The 16,868-nt window shown below is 39.9% G+C and overlaps 1 protein-coding gene across 1 annotated transcript; it reads left to right on the top strand.

The window, feature by feature from the left end:
* The first annotated feature begins 276 nt into the window (after positions 1-276).
* Positions 277-980, top strand: IQCF6 (IQ motif containing F6). The gene is made up of 2 exons (XM_025456027.2): positions 277-340; positions 552-980. Exons 1-2 carry the CDS (start codon positions 296-298, stop codon positions 918-920), a joined length of 414 nt encoding a protein of 137 aa, XP_025311812.1. The 5' UTR covers positions 277-295; the 3' UTR covers positions 921-980.
* Positions 981-16,868: the final 15,888 nt, after the last annotated feature.

The raw sequence follows: 16,868 nt of genomic DNA on the forward strand, positions 1-16,868 counted from the left end.
AGGAGCAGAAAGAAGTGACTAGAAGATGTAGAAAGAGCAAGACTTAAGATGCTAGTTAGGTCTGAGAAATATGCTGCAAGCAAGAGATGATGGCAGGCCCCCCAAAAGGACAGGAATCAACAAGTGAGGGGACTGGCCAATCTGTAAGGAGATACGAGCAAGAGAAGAGAGGAGAGAGATGTGGGAAAAATGCGTATGATGGGACCTGCTGAGGGGGAGACTTGTGTGCAGATGGGCGGAGTCTCATGGGGGGTGACTAACAGTTGAGGGCGGGGCTCCAGACTCAGGTGGCCTGATGGAGGAGTGGACTCTGAAGACCAGGGCCATGGACACACAAAATGTGAGTAAGGCCCCCACGGGAGGGGTCTGCCCGGCGGATACTGAGCAGTGACGACAGAGGAGCGGGAGACTGGAAATAAGATGGATGGGCCTGGAAATGAGAGGGCAGGGCCACTTGTCCCAGGCTCCCTTTCTTCCCAGCCCCACAGACAGGGACAGCAAGGAGAGGGTACCCCACTGAGCATCTCCGTGTTCTTCCCTCCCCTGATCAGTTAGAGAAGGCAGCCATAAAGATTCAGTCTTGGTGGCGTGGCAACACGGTGCGCCGGACGTTACTGCACGCAGCTCTCAGGGCCTGGGTCATCCAGTGCTGGTGGAGGTCGATGCAGGCCAAGATGCTGGAGCAGAGACGGCGCCTGGCACTAAGACTCTACACCTGCCAGGAGTGGGCAGTGGTGAAGGTGCAGGCACAGGTTCGAATGTGGCAGGCCCGCAGACGGTTCCTCCAGGCACGCCAAGCGGCCTGCATCATCCAGTCTCACTGGCGCTGGCATACCAGCCAGACCCGGGGCCTGATCCGGGGCCGCTATGAGGTCAAAGCCAGCCGGCTGGAGCTTGACATCGAAATCCTCTTGACCTAGGGCGCTAGCAGAGCCAAGGAGACTGGATCTCTCTTCCAATAAAAACACTTACTGACCACAGTCTTGCCCTTTGGAAATTAGACCCATAAAAGAGGGATCAAAAAAAAAAAAAAAAAAGAGGGATCAGTCCCTCGGTAATGGTCTAGAGCCCATCCCAGGGCACGCCACCCTAGGCCGTTGCACCTACTGCAAACCTGAGCCATCCTGCCCCCAAAAGAGACTCCAGGGCCCAGGATAGGCTCTGACACCTCAGCCAGCCTGGTCCCAGCTCTCTCCACAAGCAAGGTTAGGTACTGGGCTTTATTTTTCTGTACCCCTCCTCAGGCTTCTCCATTTAAGGTAGGACACCAGAGAGTCAGGCTGAAGCTAGAGCCAGCTGGGAAGGCCAGGATTCCACCGCCCCGTGCTGGGCAGGACCCTCAGGGCCAGTGCAGCACTTGGCAGGGAGCCAGGAGGACAGGGCACCCCACTGAGCAACAGTAGGCCAGGCACTGTGCCTCACTTGGGGGATAGTCAGCCAGAGCCAGCCCCTGGGGGAAGGCCAGGGCAGGAGCTGAGGAGCAGCAGCTGTGCCTGCTGCTTTAGCCCTAGGGGCTGAGACAAGGCTTCCCTCCTCTCTGCTGGCTACTTCCTGGGAGAATCAGGCTCAGTGGGGGAGGGGACAGAAAGCCCAGAGAGGTGGGGCTGAGGAAACAAGTGGAGGGAGCCTAGGGGTGGGCAAGGGGAAGGGCTGTCCTTATGCCACGGAAGTCATTGGTTTGGGGATACAACCTCTAAATCTTACTGCATCCTTAGAAGCAGCTGTTCTGGCATCCTCTCAAGACTGGGACCTGTATTTGCCCCAATCCCCCTACAGACTGCCATACCCTCTGCAAGGCTGGCCTCAAAGAGGGCCGATGGGCCCTTGCTGGCGGAGTCTCCTGTTAACTCAGCATCTGGGCTCAGCCTTCTGTGTACCAGTCTCTCACAGCCTCTGCTTTGGTGCTCAAGGTCCCTCAGATGTTTGTCTCCCAACCTGCCTCCCAGAAGCCTGAGGCACATGACCTTCCTTAGGGGTCTGCGATAGGTGGCCTTGCCAGAGGGGTGGGAGGACCAGTTGGAGAGAGGTACAGAAGTCAGAGGTCCTCATGGGCCTTGCAGCTATGTAAGGCTTTTCTTTCCCTCAGCAGTGTGTGTTGTGTGTGGCTCAGGGAAAGGTGTCTCCAGAACAGCTGTGGCAGGCATGGAGAACCAGAGATTAGTCTGACACCCATCACCTTTAGTAGCTGAAGGTGGCAATGATGCACCCAGGTACCTTGCTCTTCCAAAGGAGCCCCTTCAGGAGCTTTGGACACAGCTCTCGCCTGCCTGCCTTGCAAGAGTGAGTGGTAGACTAGTTAGGTCTACATGCTGAACATGATGGAATCCTGCATGAACATCCCTGCAGGTGCCACCCCTGGAATCCTCTGAGACACAAAACATACCAATGCCTGGGCCCACCCAGAGATTCTGCTTTAACTGGTCTGGGGAGAGGCCTGGACATTGGAATTCAATGTGCAGCCATGATTTGGAAACTAGAGTTAGGTAATAAAGTGGCCACTGGGTTCATGTGATCCCACCTGGGGATATTGATGCAGAATCCCAAACTGCTTGCCAGGCTCAAGATAATTAAGGCTTTCCACTCTGTGATGAGCTAAAAATGCAAAGTTAAAACAGGGATTCAGAGGGAGAGCCACTTTGGTGAAAAACTTTTGAAAGCAGGAAAACACAGGTAGCTGGGGGTTGGGACAGGGAGAGGCTGTTGCGGTAAAACAGGTACGGCCTCTTGTCCCTGGTGACAGGACCCCAGGAATATGGCACTATTCCTGTGTGAGCAATGGAGACTTAGGGGCCAGCCCAAGAAGGCTCATCCAAGGTCTTGGGTTCCCCTCTGATGGCCAGGGGATCTTGTGACCTGGATGTGGTCTGGACCTGTGGGTGTTGGGCCCCAGACAGAGGAAGTGAAGGAGACATAGGATGGGAGTCCACAGAGAGGATCCCCTTTAGCAGTCAGATCTGTAGCTAGAGTTGGCCTGGATAGGTGGAGCCACCTATACGTCCTCAGCAGAGGTGAGGCTGCAGGTGGGGCTTTCAGAGGCAGACCCCTCAGACCCTCACAAACCCTCCCTTCTCTTCCTCACTGTCATTGAGAATTGAGCTACAGAAGTAACTCTCCCTGAGAATACACTGAAACAGTAGAAGTGAGGATGGTGAGAGGTAGGGGAGGTGCAGGGAGGGAGGATGCTTGCAGTCTTGGGGCAGGAGTGGGCATGAGGGCACTCTGGGGCACTCTGTATCCCCATCCTTGATCCTCCTCCAGGAGACATTGTGTCCCCAAGAGATATGTGACCTAGGCCTGATCAACAAATATATATATATATATATATATATATATATATATATATATATATATATATTTAAATATGATAGTCACAGAGAGAGAGAGAGAGGCAGAGACACAGGCAGAGGGAGAAGCAGGCTCCATGCACCGGGAGCCCGATGTGGGATTCGATCCCGGGTCTCCAGGATCGCGCCCTGGGCCAAAGGCAGGTGCTAAACCGCTGCGCCACCCAGGGATCCCCAACAAAGAAATATATTGACCCTCAGACTGGCCCAGCATACTGGGCCCCTAAGAAGATAGTTGAGCAAGTGCCCACTTGCTCCCTCTTAAGCCCACCCCACCCTCTTAAGCTCCTCATTTGATACATCTCCAACCTCAGTTCTGATCCCACTATTCAGGGTTTCCATCCTACCTTGTCTTCTGCTTCTCTCTGTCCCACATGGCAAGCCCAAAATGAGATGGCACTGCGCAATTTGAAGCTCTACAATAACACTACAGCAATCAAGACAGTGTGGTATTGTTGAAAGAACAGACAAATAGATCAATGGAACAGAAGAGAGAGACCAGAAATAGACCCACACAAATATAATCAACTGAACTTAGAAAAAGGAGCAAAGTCAAACTTATGGAGAAAGTTTTTTTCAATGAATGATATTGAAAAAACTGGATATCCACATGCAAAAAACAAGTGAAGCTAGATACAGACCTTACACCCTTCATAAAAATTAACTCAAACTATATCACAGAAGTATAATACTCTTAAAGCCATGAAAGAAATAACTGACAAGTTGGACTTCATTAAAATAAAAACTTCTGTTCTGCAAAAGACACAGTTGAGAGAATGAGAACACAAGCCACACAAACTGGAAGAAAGTATTTGCAGACACATCTGATAAAGATTTGTTATCTAAAAATACAAAGGACCCTGACAGCTCAACAATAAGAAAATGAACAACTCATTAAAAAATTAAGAAAAGACCTGCTGAGCAGATATTTCACCTGAAAAGATGTACAGATGGCAAATTAGCTTATGAAAAGATGTGCACCATCATATGTTATTAGAGAATTGAAAATTAAAAATGAAATAACCGTATATATCTATTAAGAAACACTGACAATGGGCAGCCCAGGTGGCTCAGAGGTTTAGCACTGCCTTCAACCCAGGGTGTGAGCCTGGAAACCTGGGATCGAGTCCCATGTTGGGCTCCCTGCATGGAGCCTGCTTCTCCCTCTGCCTGTATCTCTGCCCCTCTCTCTCTCTCTCTGTGTGTCTCTCATGAATAAATAACATCTTTAAAAAACAAAACCCAAACCAAAACAAAAAAGAAACACTGACAGCACCAAATGCTGAGATGTGGAGCAACAGGAATGCTCATTCAGTGCTGGTGGGAATGCAAAATGGCAGAGCCACTTTGGAAAACAGTTTGGCAGTTTAATACAAAACTAAACTAGGCTCCCCATATGATCCAGCAATTGAGCTTCTTCCAATTTACTCAAGTGAGTTGGAAAACATGTCTACACAAATCCTGCATATAAATGTTTACAGCAGTTGTATTCATAATTGCCAAAAATTGAAAGCAACCAAGAAGTCCTTCCAATGGGTAAACTGGTAAACTTATTGCAGTACATCCACACCACAATGGAATATTTAGTGACAAAAAGAAATGACCTCTCAAGCCATGAAAAAGACATGGAGGAAACCTAAATGCATACTGTGAAGTTAAAGTGGTCTGGAAAGGCTACCGATTACATGATTCCAACTATATGACGCTCTGGAAAAGGCAAACTATATAGAGAGTAAATGGTTGGCAGGTGTTTGGTGGGAGGAATGAGGGATGAATAGGCGAAAAACAGAATTTTATGGTATTTAAACTATTCTGTATGATATTATAAATGAAGATACACGAAATTATGTATTTGACAAAAATCATAGAACTACATACACAAAGTGACCTCTAATGTAAATTATGGACCTTAGTTAATAATAATATATATCAGTTTGCCATTTGTAATAAATGTACCATATTAATGCGAGATGTTAACAATAAGTTGAACTGTATGCAGCAGGATGGGGAACAGGGAGCCCATGGGCACTCTATTTTCTGCTCAATTTTCCCATATACCTAAAACTGCTCTAAAATGAAAGTCTATTAATAAAAAATAAAAGGCAAAATGATTAGAACAAAAGTACTAAATGCTGTCTGCATTTTTAAACAGCCTGATTATGTACATAGAAAAGTCATAAAGAATCTACCCCCCCCAAAAAAAAGAATCTACCCCCCAAACTACTTGAATATATGAGTTTAGAACAGTCATGGGATACAGTGTCAATATGCAAAAATAAATTGTCCAAAGAAGATATACTTTCATGGCCAACAGGCACATGAAAAGATGTGCAACATCACTAGTTATTAGGGAAATGCAAATCAAAATGACATATCACTTCATTACCATTAAGATGATTTTCATTAAAAAAACGAACAACAAAAAAACAAAATAACAAATGTTGGCAAGGATGTGGAGAAATTGGAACACTTGTACATTGCTAGTGGGAATGCAAAATGGTACAGCTGTTGTAGAAAAATGGTATGACAATTCTCAAAATATTAAAAATAGAATTACCATCTGACCCAACAAGTCCAATTCTGGATATATACCCGAAAGAAGTGAAAGAAGAAATTCAACAGATACTTGGCACACATGGTCATAGCAACATATCCACAAGAACCAAAAGTGTCCATTGATAGATAAATGCATAATCAAAATGTAGCACATATAGAATGTTATTCCACCTTCAAAAAGAAGGACATTCTGACATATTTTACAATACGAATGACCCTGAGGACATAAGGCCAAATGAAATAAGTCAGCCACAAAAGAACAAACACTATGATTCTTCTTATATGAAACTTCTAGAGTAGTCAAATTCATAGAGACAGAAAGTAGAATGGTGTTTGCCAGGGGTAAGGGGAGGAGGGAATAGGAAGTTAGTGTTTACTGAGTACAGAGTCAGATGGAGAAGATGGTGGTGATGGTTATGTAACAATGTTAATGTATTTAATGCCATAGAAATGTACTCTTAAAAACAGTTAAGATGGCAAATTTTATGTCATGTATATTTTACCACAGTAAAAAAGTAAGTTGTATCTTTTTTTTAAGATTTTATTTATTTATTCATGAGAGACACACACAGAGAGAGAGGCACAGACACAGGCAGAGGGTGAAGCAGGCTCCATGCAAGGAGCCCGACATGGGACTCGATCCCGGGTCTCCAGGATCACACCCTGGGCTGAAGGCGGAGCCAAACCGCTGAGCCACCCGGGCTGCCCAAGTAAGTTGTATCTAACAACAAACTGCAAACTGAAATTAAATAAGCATTTCCAATAATATCCAAAAAATCAAATGCAGGGGCACCTGGATGTCTCAGTTGGTTAAGCATCTGACTTCGGCTCAGATCATGATCTCAGAGTCCAGAGACTGGGCCAGTTATCAGGCTCCATGCTCAACAGAGAGTCTGCTTGTCTCTGTCCCTCTCCCTCTGCCCTTCCCCCCCCCCACTTGTTCTCTTTCTCTCTCTCTCTTTCAAATAAATAAATAAAATCTTACAAAAAATAAAATGCCTGGGGTGCCTGGGTGGCTCAGTGGTTGAGCATTTATCTTCAGCTCAAGGCATGATCCTGGAGTCCTGGGATGGAGTCCCACATGGAGCTCCCAGAGGGGAGCCTGCTTTTCCCTCTGCCTATATCTCTGCCTCTCTCTCTCTGAGTCTCTCATGAATAAATAAAATCTTTAAAAAAAAATCAAACAACATAAATAGAAGACTCCTACACTGAAAAGTACACATTGCTGAGAGAAATTAAAGAAGACTGAAATAAATGAAAAGATATGCCATATTCATGAACTTAATGACAATATTGTTAAGATTATAGTTTCCCACAAATTGATCTATATATTCAATGCAATTCCAAATAAAATTCCATATTGTTTTTGTAAAACTCAAAAAGCTTATTCTAAAACCTATGTTGAAATGCAAAGGACCTAGTACAGCCAAGACAATCTTAAAAAATATAAAATAAAACTGAAGGACTTACCTGACCTGACCTCAAGATTTACTATAAAGCTACAGTAATTAAGACAGTGTGGTGTTTAGTAAGGTAAAAAATAGAAATCAATGAGACAAAATTGAATCCAAGAATAGTCCCGCCTATTTATGGTCAACTAATTTTGTAATTAGTTGACCAATTATAGTGGCACCCTGTGAGTGCCAATATAATTCAGTGAGGAAAGTAGAGTTTTTTCAACAAACAGTGCTGGAACAACTGAATATCTATAAGGATTAAAGCTAATATTGATTCCTATCTCATATCACATGCAAAACTTAATTCAACAAAGATCTAAGTCCCAAATGTATGAGCTAAAAGTGTAGTTTCTAGAAAAAAAAGCAGGAGTGGAGCAATATCAGTGAAAATGATAAAGCAGGTAGCTCCAGGAGCCCATTTCTCCACAGAAACATAAAAAAATCAAACAAAAACTATTACAACCAACTTTATCAGCACTCTGGAAAAATAGTCAAAAGTTTACAGCAACCAAATGAATGCTGAGTATAGGAAAAAGGCAATTAATTAACTTTTTTTAAAAGTATGTTCCATGCCATGGAGCCCAACACAAGGCTTGAACTCATAACCCTGAGATCAGGAACTGAGCTGAGATCAAGTGTCAGATCCTTAACCGACAGAGCCTCCCAAGCACCCCAAAGAAAAATACAGTTTAAAACCAGTAGGAAGATTTTGTGGAATTTTTACTTGCCATTGTTCTATTCCCCTGTCTTCAGAATGAGGGCTGTCTTGAAGATGGCAGTCCACATCCTCAGTGTGAGACATGGTTACTGATTCCAGAGCAGAGCAGACCATATTCCCATAGAATTGTGTTTGCTGGTCTAATATGTCCAGGTATTATGAAGATGAATGCAATGCAATTGCTTTTGGTTTGCCTATTTCAGAGCTCATTTGGGGTGGAAAAGCAGTAAGCATTCCTGTAACAATGTAAGGCAAATGAACAACTTCAGCTGCTTGGGGGGAAAGATTATAGTTTAGGCATACAGGAGAGTGCTAAAAGCCTCACAGGAAAATCAGGGGATAGTTTATTTCAGAGATTAGGACATTCAAAGTGCTTGTGTATACTGGGAGATTTAAAAAGCTGTGTTCTTGACCAGGGCAAGACATATGCTCAGAAAATACCTGCAAAGACCTGAAGCTTTCATGTCTCTCTGATCTCTAAGCTAAGTGCAAGCTGGAAGTGAAGGCTAAGACAGAGTTCTAAATGGCATGGCTAAGTGTTGGAGGAGTGTCCGGTGCAGAAAGATTTGCAAAAAAACAGGAGAGTTCTTTTTCCTATCTTTGTTTCTTCTCTCTCCTGGCATTCAAGAAATTTTCTAATAGATCACTAGCTGAACATAGTTAAAGGAAGACAGACTTTAGAGACCATATATTAAAAAGAACACAGACCCAAAATAATAATTTAGAAAAGTCACTAACCAAACAACTATAGCCCACTATAAGCCACAAAAAGACAACTTGGAGAGAGAGAAGATTCTGATTTCCAGAGTTACCACATTATAATCAAAATGTCTAGTTTTCAATGAAAAAGTTATAAAACATGCACAGAAACAGGAAAGTATGACCCATTCACAGGAAAAATGAATAGAAATTGTCCCTGAGGAAGCACAGACATTGAACCTCCCAGACAAAGACTCTAAATCAACTATCTTAAATATTCTCAAAGAGCTATAGGACACCATGGACAAAGAGATAACAGAAACTAGGACAACAATGTGTGAACAAATAGGGAATATTGACAAAGAAACAGAAATTATAAAAAGGAACCCAACAGAAATTCTGGAGTTGAAATATACAGTAACAAAAATGAAAACTACAAGAGGGTTTCAACAGCAGATTTCAGCAGGCAGAAGAAAGAATCAGTGAACTTGAAGATAGGCCAGTCAAAATTATCCAATCTGAAGAGAAGTAAAAAGAGAATGGAGAAAAATGAATAGAGCTTAAGAGAATGAGCCATCATCAAAAGTACTAAAACATTCGTAATGGGAATCCCAGATTAAGAGGAGAGAGAAAAGGGGGGCAGACAGAATATGAAGACACAATGGCTGAAAACTTCCCAAATTTAATAAAATACAATAATCTAAATATCCTAGTTCAATGGTACTCCAAGAAGAATAAACATAAAGAAACCCACACTGAGACACTTTATAATTAAATTGTCTAAGGCCAAAGAAAAAAAGAGGATCTTAAAATTAGCAAAAGAAAAATTCATCTTGCATAAGAGCATAAAATAAAATTAATAAAATTGTAGATTTCTCATCAGAAACCAGGGAGACCAGGGACACCTGGGTGGCTCAGTGGTTGAGCATTGGCCTTCAGCTCAGGGCATGATCCCAGGTCCAGGGATTGAGTCCTGCACTGGACTTCCTGCAGGGAGCCTGCTTCTCCCTCTGCTTATGTCTCTGCCTCTTTTTCTGTGTCTCTCATTAATAAATAAATAAATAAATAAATAAATAAATAAATAAATAAATAAAATTGTAAAAATAAGAAAAGAAAGAAAGAAACAAACAAACCAGGGAGACTAGAAGGAGTGGGATGATAGTTTTAAAGGGCTAAAAGAAAAATCTGTCAACCAAAAATTCCATATTTAGGAATGAAGGAGAAATTAAGACATTCCCAGAAAGCTGAAAGTGTGCGTCACAAATAGACTCTCCTATAAGAAATCTAAAGGTTGTATTTCAGATTGAAATGAAAGGACACTAGACAGTATCTTAAAACCATACCAAGATATAAAGAACTCCAGTAAAAGTAACTACACACTTAAAAATAAAAGCTAGTATTATTGTGTGGGCCTTTTTAAAAATTTGTAGCTCTTCTTTTTATTTCCTATATTATTTAAAAGACAAACGTATGAAAGATAATACATTTATGTAAATGAACACAATGCATAAAGATAAAATTTGTGGCAATAACAACTTTGGGGGAATGGAGCTTTCTGGACATAATATTTGTATGTTACTAAAGCTAAGTTGCTATCAATTCAAGTTAAATTGCTATAGGGGCACCTGGGTGGCTCAGTGGTTGGGTGCCTGCCTTTGGCTCAGGTCATGATCCTGGGATCCAGGATCAAGTCTCTCATTAGGTTCCCTGCGAGGAGCCTCTCCTTCTGCCTGTGTCTCTGCCTTTCTCTCTCTCAGTCTGTGTCTCTCATGAATGAATGAATGAATCAATCAATCAATAAATCTTTTTAAAAAACAAAGTAGATTGTTATAAATTTAGGATGTTAATAGCCATTTCTTCATAACCATTAAGAAAATATCTTTTTAAGGGATCCCTGGGTGGCGCAGCGGTTTGGCGCCTGCCTTTGGCCCAGGGCGCGATCCCGGAGACCCGGGATCGAATCCCACATCAGGCTCCCGGTGCATGGAGCCTGCTTCTCCCTCTGCCTGTGTCTCTGCCTCTCTCTCTCTCTCTCTCTCTCTCTCTGTGACTATCATAAATAAATAAATAAAAATTTAAAAAAAATATTTTTTTAAGAAAACACCAAAAAATGGGGCACCTGGGTGGCTCGGTTGGTTAAATGTCTGCCTTTGGCTCAGGTCATGATCCCAGGGTCCTAGCATCGAGCCCCAGGTCGTGAGGCTCCCTGCTCAGCAGGGAGTCTGCTTTTTCCTCTCTCTTGCCCCTTCACTTCTTGTGCTTATGTTCTCTCTCTCAAATAAATAAAATATTTTTAAAAATACATAAAAACAAAGGAGAAGGAAATCAAAATAGTACATACACAAAAATCAATTAAATACAAAAGAAAACAATGGAAGAAATGAGAGTAAGAAGAGTATAAGAGATGCAGAAAACGCATAACAAGGAAATGTAAATTATTCCTCATCAGTAAATGTAAATGGATTAAATTCTACAATTATAAGGCAGATATTGGAAGAATGGATTTCAAAAAACATGATCCATCTATATGCTATCTATAAGAGACTCACTTTAGATTTGAAGACAGAAGAATTGAAAGTAAAAGAATGGAAAGATCAATTCCATCCAGATAGTAATGAAAAAGCTCCAATGGTCACACTATTACTGTTATAAAATGTCTATATTAAAAAGAAATATCTCAAATTAAACAACCTAACTTTAAAAAATAAATAAATAACCTAATTTTACATCTTGTAGGACAAGAAACAGAAAAAACAAAAGGACAAAAAACAGAAAAAACTTAGGCAGTCCTGGTGGCGCAGTGGTTTAGCGCCGCCTGCAGCCCAGGGTGTGATCCTGGAGACACGGCATTGAGTCCCATGTAAGGCTCCCTGCATGGAGCCTGCTTCTCCCTCTGCCTGTGTCTCTGCCTCTCTCTTTATTTATTTATTCATGAGAGACACATGTCTCTCATGAATAAATAAATAAAATCTTAAAAAAAAAAGAAAAAGAAAAAACTAAACCCAAAGATAGCAGAAGGAAGAAAATAATAAAGATAAGAGTGGAGATAAATGAAACAGAATAGGAAAATAATAGAATCAATAAAACAAAAAGTGGTTCTTTGAGAAGATTAAAATTGACAAACTATTAGCTAGACTTATCAAGAGAAAAAAAATATATATATATATAACTAAAATTTTAAAAAAGAAAATGAGTCCATTACTACTGACTCTAAAGATAAAGAATTATACCCCAGTGGTGGGCTTGCTGTCACAGACCCATAGCAGTCCCACCCACCAGTGGACCTGGCCGGAGCTCTGCTCACACCCCTGATAGTGGACCCACACACACCAACACAATAAAGTAGTAGATGTTAATACCCCATTCTCAGTAATAGATAAATCATCCAGACAGAAAATCAATAAAGAAAGAGCAGAACTGAACAACGCTACAGACCAAATGGATATAATAGGCATATGCAAAACATTCCCTTCAATGGCAGCAGCATATTCATTCTCCTAAAATGCACACTGAATATTCTCCAGGATAGATCATATGCTAGGTCACAAAACAAATCTTAATGAACTGAAGAAGACTGAACTCATTCCAAGTATCTTTTCCAATCACAGTGCAATGAAAATAGAAATCAACAACAGAAAGAAAAGGGGAAAATTCACCAACACATGGAAATTAAACAATGAACTCTTAACCATTGGACCAAAAAAGAAATTAAAAAAGAAGTTAGAAAATATATTAAGAGACAAACAAAAGTGAAAAACATCACATACCGTATATTTTATGAGATGTAGCAAAAGCAGTTATAAGAAGAAAAGTTATAGCAATAATGTCTACCTAAAATAGAGGATCTCAAACAACCCAACTTTATAACCCAAGGAACTAGAAAAAGAATAAACTAAACCCATAATTAGTAGAAGGAAGAAAATATGTTAAAGTAGAAATAAATGAAACAGAGAATAGAAAAACAATGTAAAAATTGATGAAACTAAATCTTGTTTTTTTTTAAGATAAACAAAATCAACAAATCCTTAGCTAGAATAATTAAGAAAAAAATTAATTCAAATAAATAAAATTATGGGTAAAAGAGGATACTTTACAAATGGTGCTATAGAAATGGAATCATAAAGGACTATTATGAAAATTTACATGCCAACAAATTGGACAACACACAAGAAATGAAAAAATTCTAGAAACATAAAATCTATCAAGACTGAACCAAAAAATGGCCTGTACAAACAGGGTGGCTAAAGCAGCAATCAAAAACACTCCAAAAATAAAAGTCCAGAACCAGATAGCTTCATGGGTGGAGTCTACCAACATTTAAATAAAAATTAATAACAATCCTAAACTCTCACAAATTTGTTTCATGAGGTCAACATTACCCTGATACAAAGGTCAAAAACACAAGGAAAAAAACATTCAGGCCAGTATTCTTGATGAATATAAAAAAACTCCTCAGGGCACCTGGGTGGCTCAGCTGGTTAAGTATCTGCTTTTGGCTCAGGTCATGATAAATCCAAAAGGAAAAAATAAAATTATCTGTTTACAGATGACATGATCATATACATTAAAAACTCAAAAGACTCCATGTGCACACACACACACATACACATACGACCTTGTAGAACTAATAAACTCTTTCAGTAAAGTCGCAGTATACAAAATCAACAAACAAAAATCAGTTGCATTTCTAAATAAACTTTCAAAAGGGGGGGGCACCTGGGTGGCTTAGTGGGTTGAGCATCCAACTCTTGATTTCAGCTCAGGTCATGACCTCAGGATTGTGGGATCAAGCTCCACATTGGGCTCTGTGCTCAGCAGGGAGTCTGCGTGAGATTTTCTCTCTCCTCCATCTGCCCCTCCCCTGGTCATGCTCTCTCTCTCTCGCGTAAATAAATAAATCTTTTTTAAAAATCAGGCCAGTATTTTTTACACTAATAATATTATACACTAACAATGATCTATCTGAAAAGGAAATTAGGAGAACAATCCCATTTATAACAACATCAAAAAGAAAAAACTATCTTGTCATAAACTTAACCAAAGAGGTGAAAGACATGTACACTTAAAACTATAAAACATTGATGAGATAAATTAAACACATAAATTAACAGAAGAATATCCCATGTTAATGGATTAGAAGAATTAATATTGTCAAAATGTCCTTATGACCCAAAGCGATCTACAGATTCAACTTAATCCTTAGCAAAACACTAATGGCTTTTTTTTTTTTTTTTACAGAAATAGCAAAAACAATCCTAAAATTCATTTGGAGCCACAAAAGATCCCAAATAGCCAAAGCAATTTTGAGCAAGAAGGACAAAGCTGGAGCTATCATACTCTCTGATTACAGACTATATTACAAAGCTGCAGTAATCAAAACACAATTGTACTGACATAATAACAGACATTTAAGTCAACAGAACTGAATAGGAATCTCAGAAATAAACCCACACCTATATGATCAACTGGTTTTTGACAAGGGTGCCAAGAATACACAATGCAGAAAAGACTGTCTTTTCAATAAGTGGTGATGGGAAAACTAGATATCCACACAGAATGGTATGAGACCTTTATCTCATACCATATATAAAAATTACCTCAAAATGGATTAAAGACTAAAATGTAAAAGCTGATACAATAAAACTTTTAGATGAAGACACAGCAACAAATAAGTACAAAAACAAAGGACTTTTTTTTTTAACAAAGGACTTTAATAGACATTTCAACAGAGAAGACATACAAATGGCCAATAGGTAGATGAAAATGTGTTCAACATCACTCATCATCAGGGAAATGCAAATCAAAACCACAATGAGATATCATCTCACACCTGTCAGAATGGCTAGATTAAAAATAAGAAATAAGTGCTGGCAAGGAAGTGGAGAAGGAACCTTCACACATTGTTGGTGGGAATGTAAATTTGTATAGACACTGTGGAAAACAGTATGCAGGTTCCTAAAAAAAAATTAAAAATAGAATTACCATATGATACAGTAATTCCCTACTAAGTATTTACCCAAATATGAAAACACTAATCCAAAAAAATATACGCACTTGTATGTTTGTTGTAGCATTATTTATAATAGCCAGAATACAGAAGCAACTCTAGTGTTCATCAATAGATAAATGGATAAAGAAGATGTGTATATCTGCACAATGGAATATTGCTCAACCATGAAAAAAAGAATGAGATATTGCCATTTGCAACATCATGATTGGACTTAAGGGATGTTATACTAAGTGAAACGAGTCAGTCAGAGAAAGACAAGTACCATAGGATTTCACTCATGTGTGGAATTTAAGAAACAAATAAAAAAAACAAAGAAAAAAAGAGACAGACAAACTACAAACCTGACTTTTAAATAGAGAGAACAAACTGGTGGTTGTCAGAGGGAAAATGGGAGGTGGTGGTGGGTGAAATAGATAAAAGAGATTAAGAGTACACTTATCATGATGAGCACGGAGTATTGTATAGAATTGCTGAATCATTGTTGGGGGGTTAGAAAAGATAGAATTGTTGAATCTTTATATTGGACACCTGAAAGTAATATAACACTATGTTATTTATACTTCGATTAAGGAAAAGAAAGAAAATGTGATCTACATCATATCACACACTCACACTGGAATATTATTAGCCATAAAAAGGAAGGAAATCCTGTCACTTGCAACAATATGAATAAACCTGGAGGGCATTATGCTAAGAGAAATAAGCCAGATCCAGTAGGACAAACACTACATGATCCCACTTTTATGAGAAATCTAAAATAGTCAAACTGAAAGAGAATAGAATAATGATTACCAGGGCTGGGAGGAGAAGGAAACAGAAAGGTGTCAGCCAAAGGGTACAGAGTTTCAGTTATGCAAATGAGTAAATTCCAGAGATGTACAGTACAACATAGAGCCTATAATTAGCAATACTGTATTTTATACTTAAAAATTAGCTAAGAAGAGATTTTTTTTTGTCAAGTACTCTTACCACAAAAGAAAAAAAATTAATTTAATAAAGAAATAAAGAAAATGGAAGGAAGATTTTGGAGCTGATGGATAAGTTTATGGTCTTGATTTTGGTGATGATCTCATGGGTATATGCTTATCTCAAAATTAATCATATTGTATACATTAAATATGTACAGCTTTCTATACATCAATCATGCCTCAATAAGGTGGCTTTAAAAAGAATTATAATAGAATACTATGAACTATATTTCAACCAATTGGATAACACAGATAAAATGGACCAATTCATAGAAGTACACAAATTATCAAAATTGATCCAAGAAAAAATAGAAAATCTGAATAGATTGATAAAAGATTAAATCAGTAATCAAAAATCTCCCAACAATAAAGTTCAGGATCAGATGGCTTTACTGGTGAATTCTACTACACATTTAAAGAATTAACACTGGGATCCCTGGGTGGCTCGGCAGTTTAGCGCCTGACTTCGGCCCAGGGCGGGATCCTGGAGACCCGAGATTGAGTCCCACATCAGGTTCCCTGCATGGAGCCTGCTTCTCCCTCTGCTTGTGTCTCTGCCTCTCTCTGTGTCTCTCATGAATAAATAAAAATATTTTTTTAAAAAGAATTAACACCAACCTTTCTCAAACTCTTCCAGAAAATAGAAGAGGAGAGAACACCACCTGACTCATTCTATGAGGCCAGTATTATCCTTATACCAAAGCCAGGCAAGTATCACAAGAGAAGAAAACTACAGTTCAATATCCCTTATGAATATAGATGCAAAAATCCTCAACAAAATACTAGTAAAGCAGATCCAAAAGCATGTTAAAAAAGATTGTACACAATGACCAAGTGCGCCCCAGAATTTAAGGGTAGTTCAACATACAAAAACTACTCCGTGTGGGCAGCCCCAGTGGCTCAGCGGTTTAGCGCCGCTTTCAGCCCAGGGCGTGATCCTGGAGACCCAGGATCGAGTCCCACGTCGGGCTCCCTGCATGGAGCCTGGTTCTCCCTCTGCCTGTGTCTCTGCCTCTCTCTCTCTCCGTGTCTCTCATGAACAAATAAATAAAATCTTTAAAAAAAAATTATTCCATGTAATACAACACATGAATAGAACAAAGGGGGAAAATCGTA

Source organism: Canis lupus, chromosome 20 (genome assembly GCF_003254725.2).
Source record: "Canis lupus dingo isolate Sandy chromosome 20, ASM325472v2, whole genome shotgun sequence".
In the NCBI taxonomy this organism is placed as follows: Eukaryota; Metazoa; Chordata; class Mammalia; order Carnivora; family Canidae; genus Canis; species Canis lupus.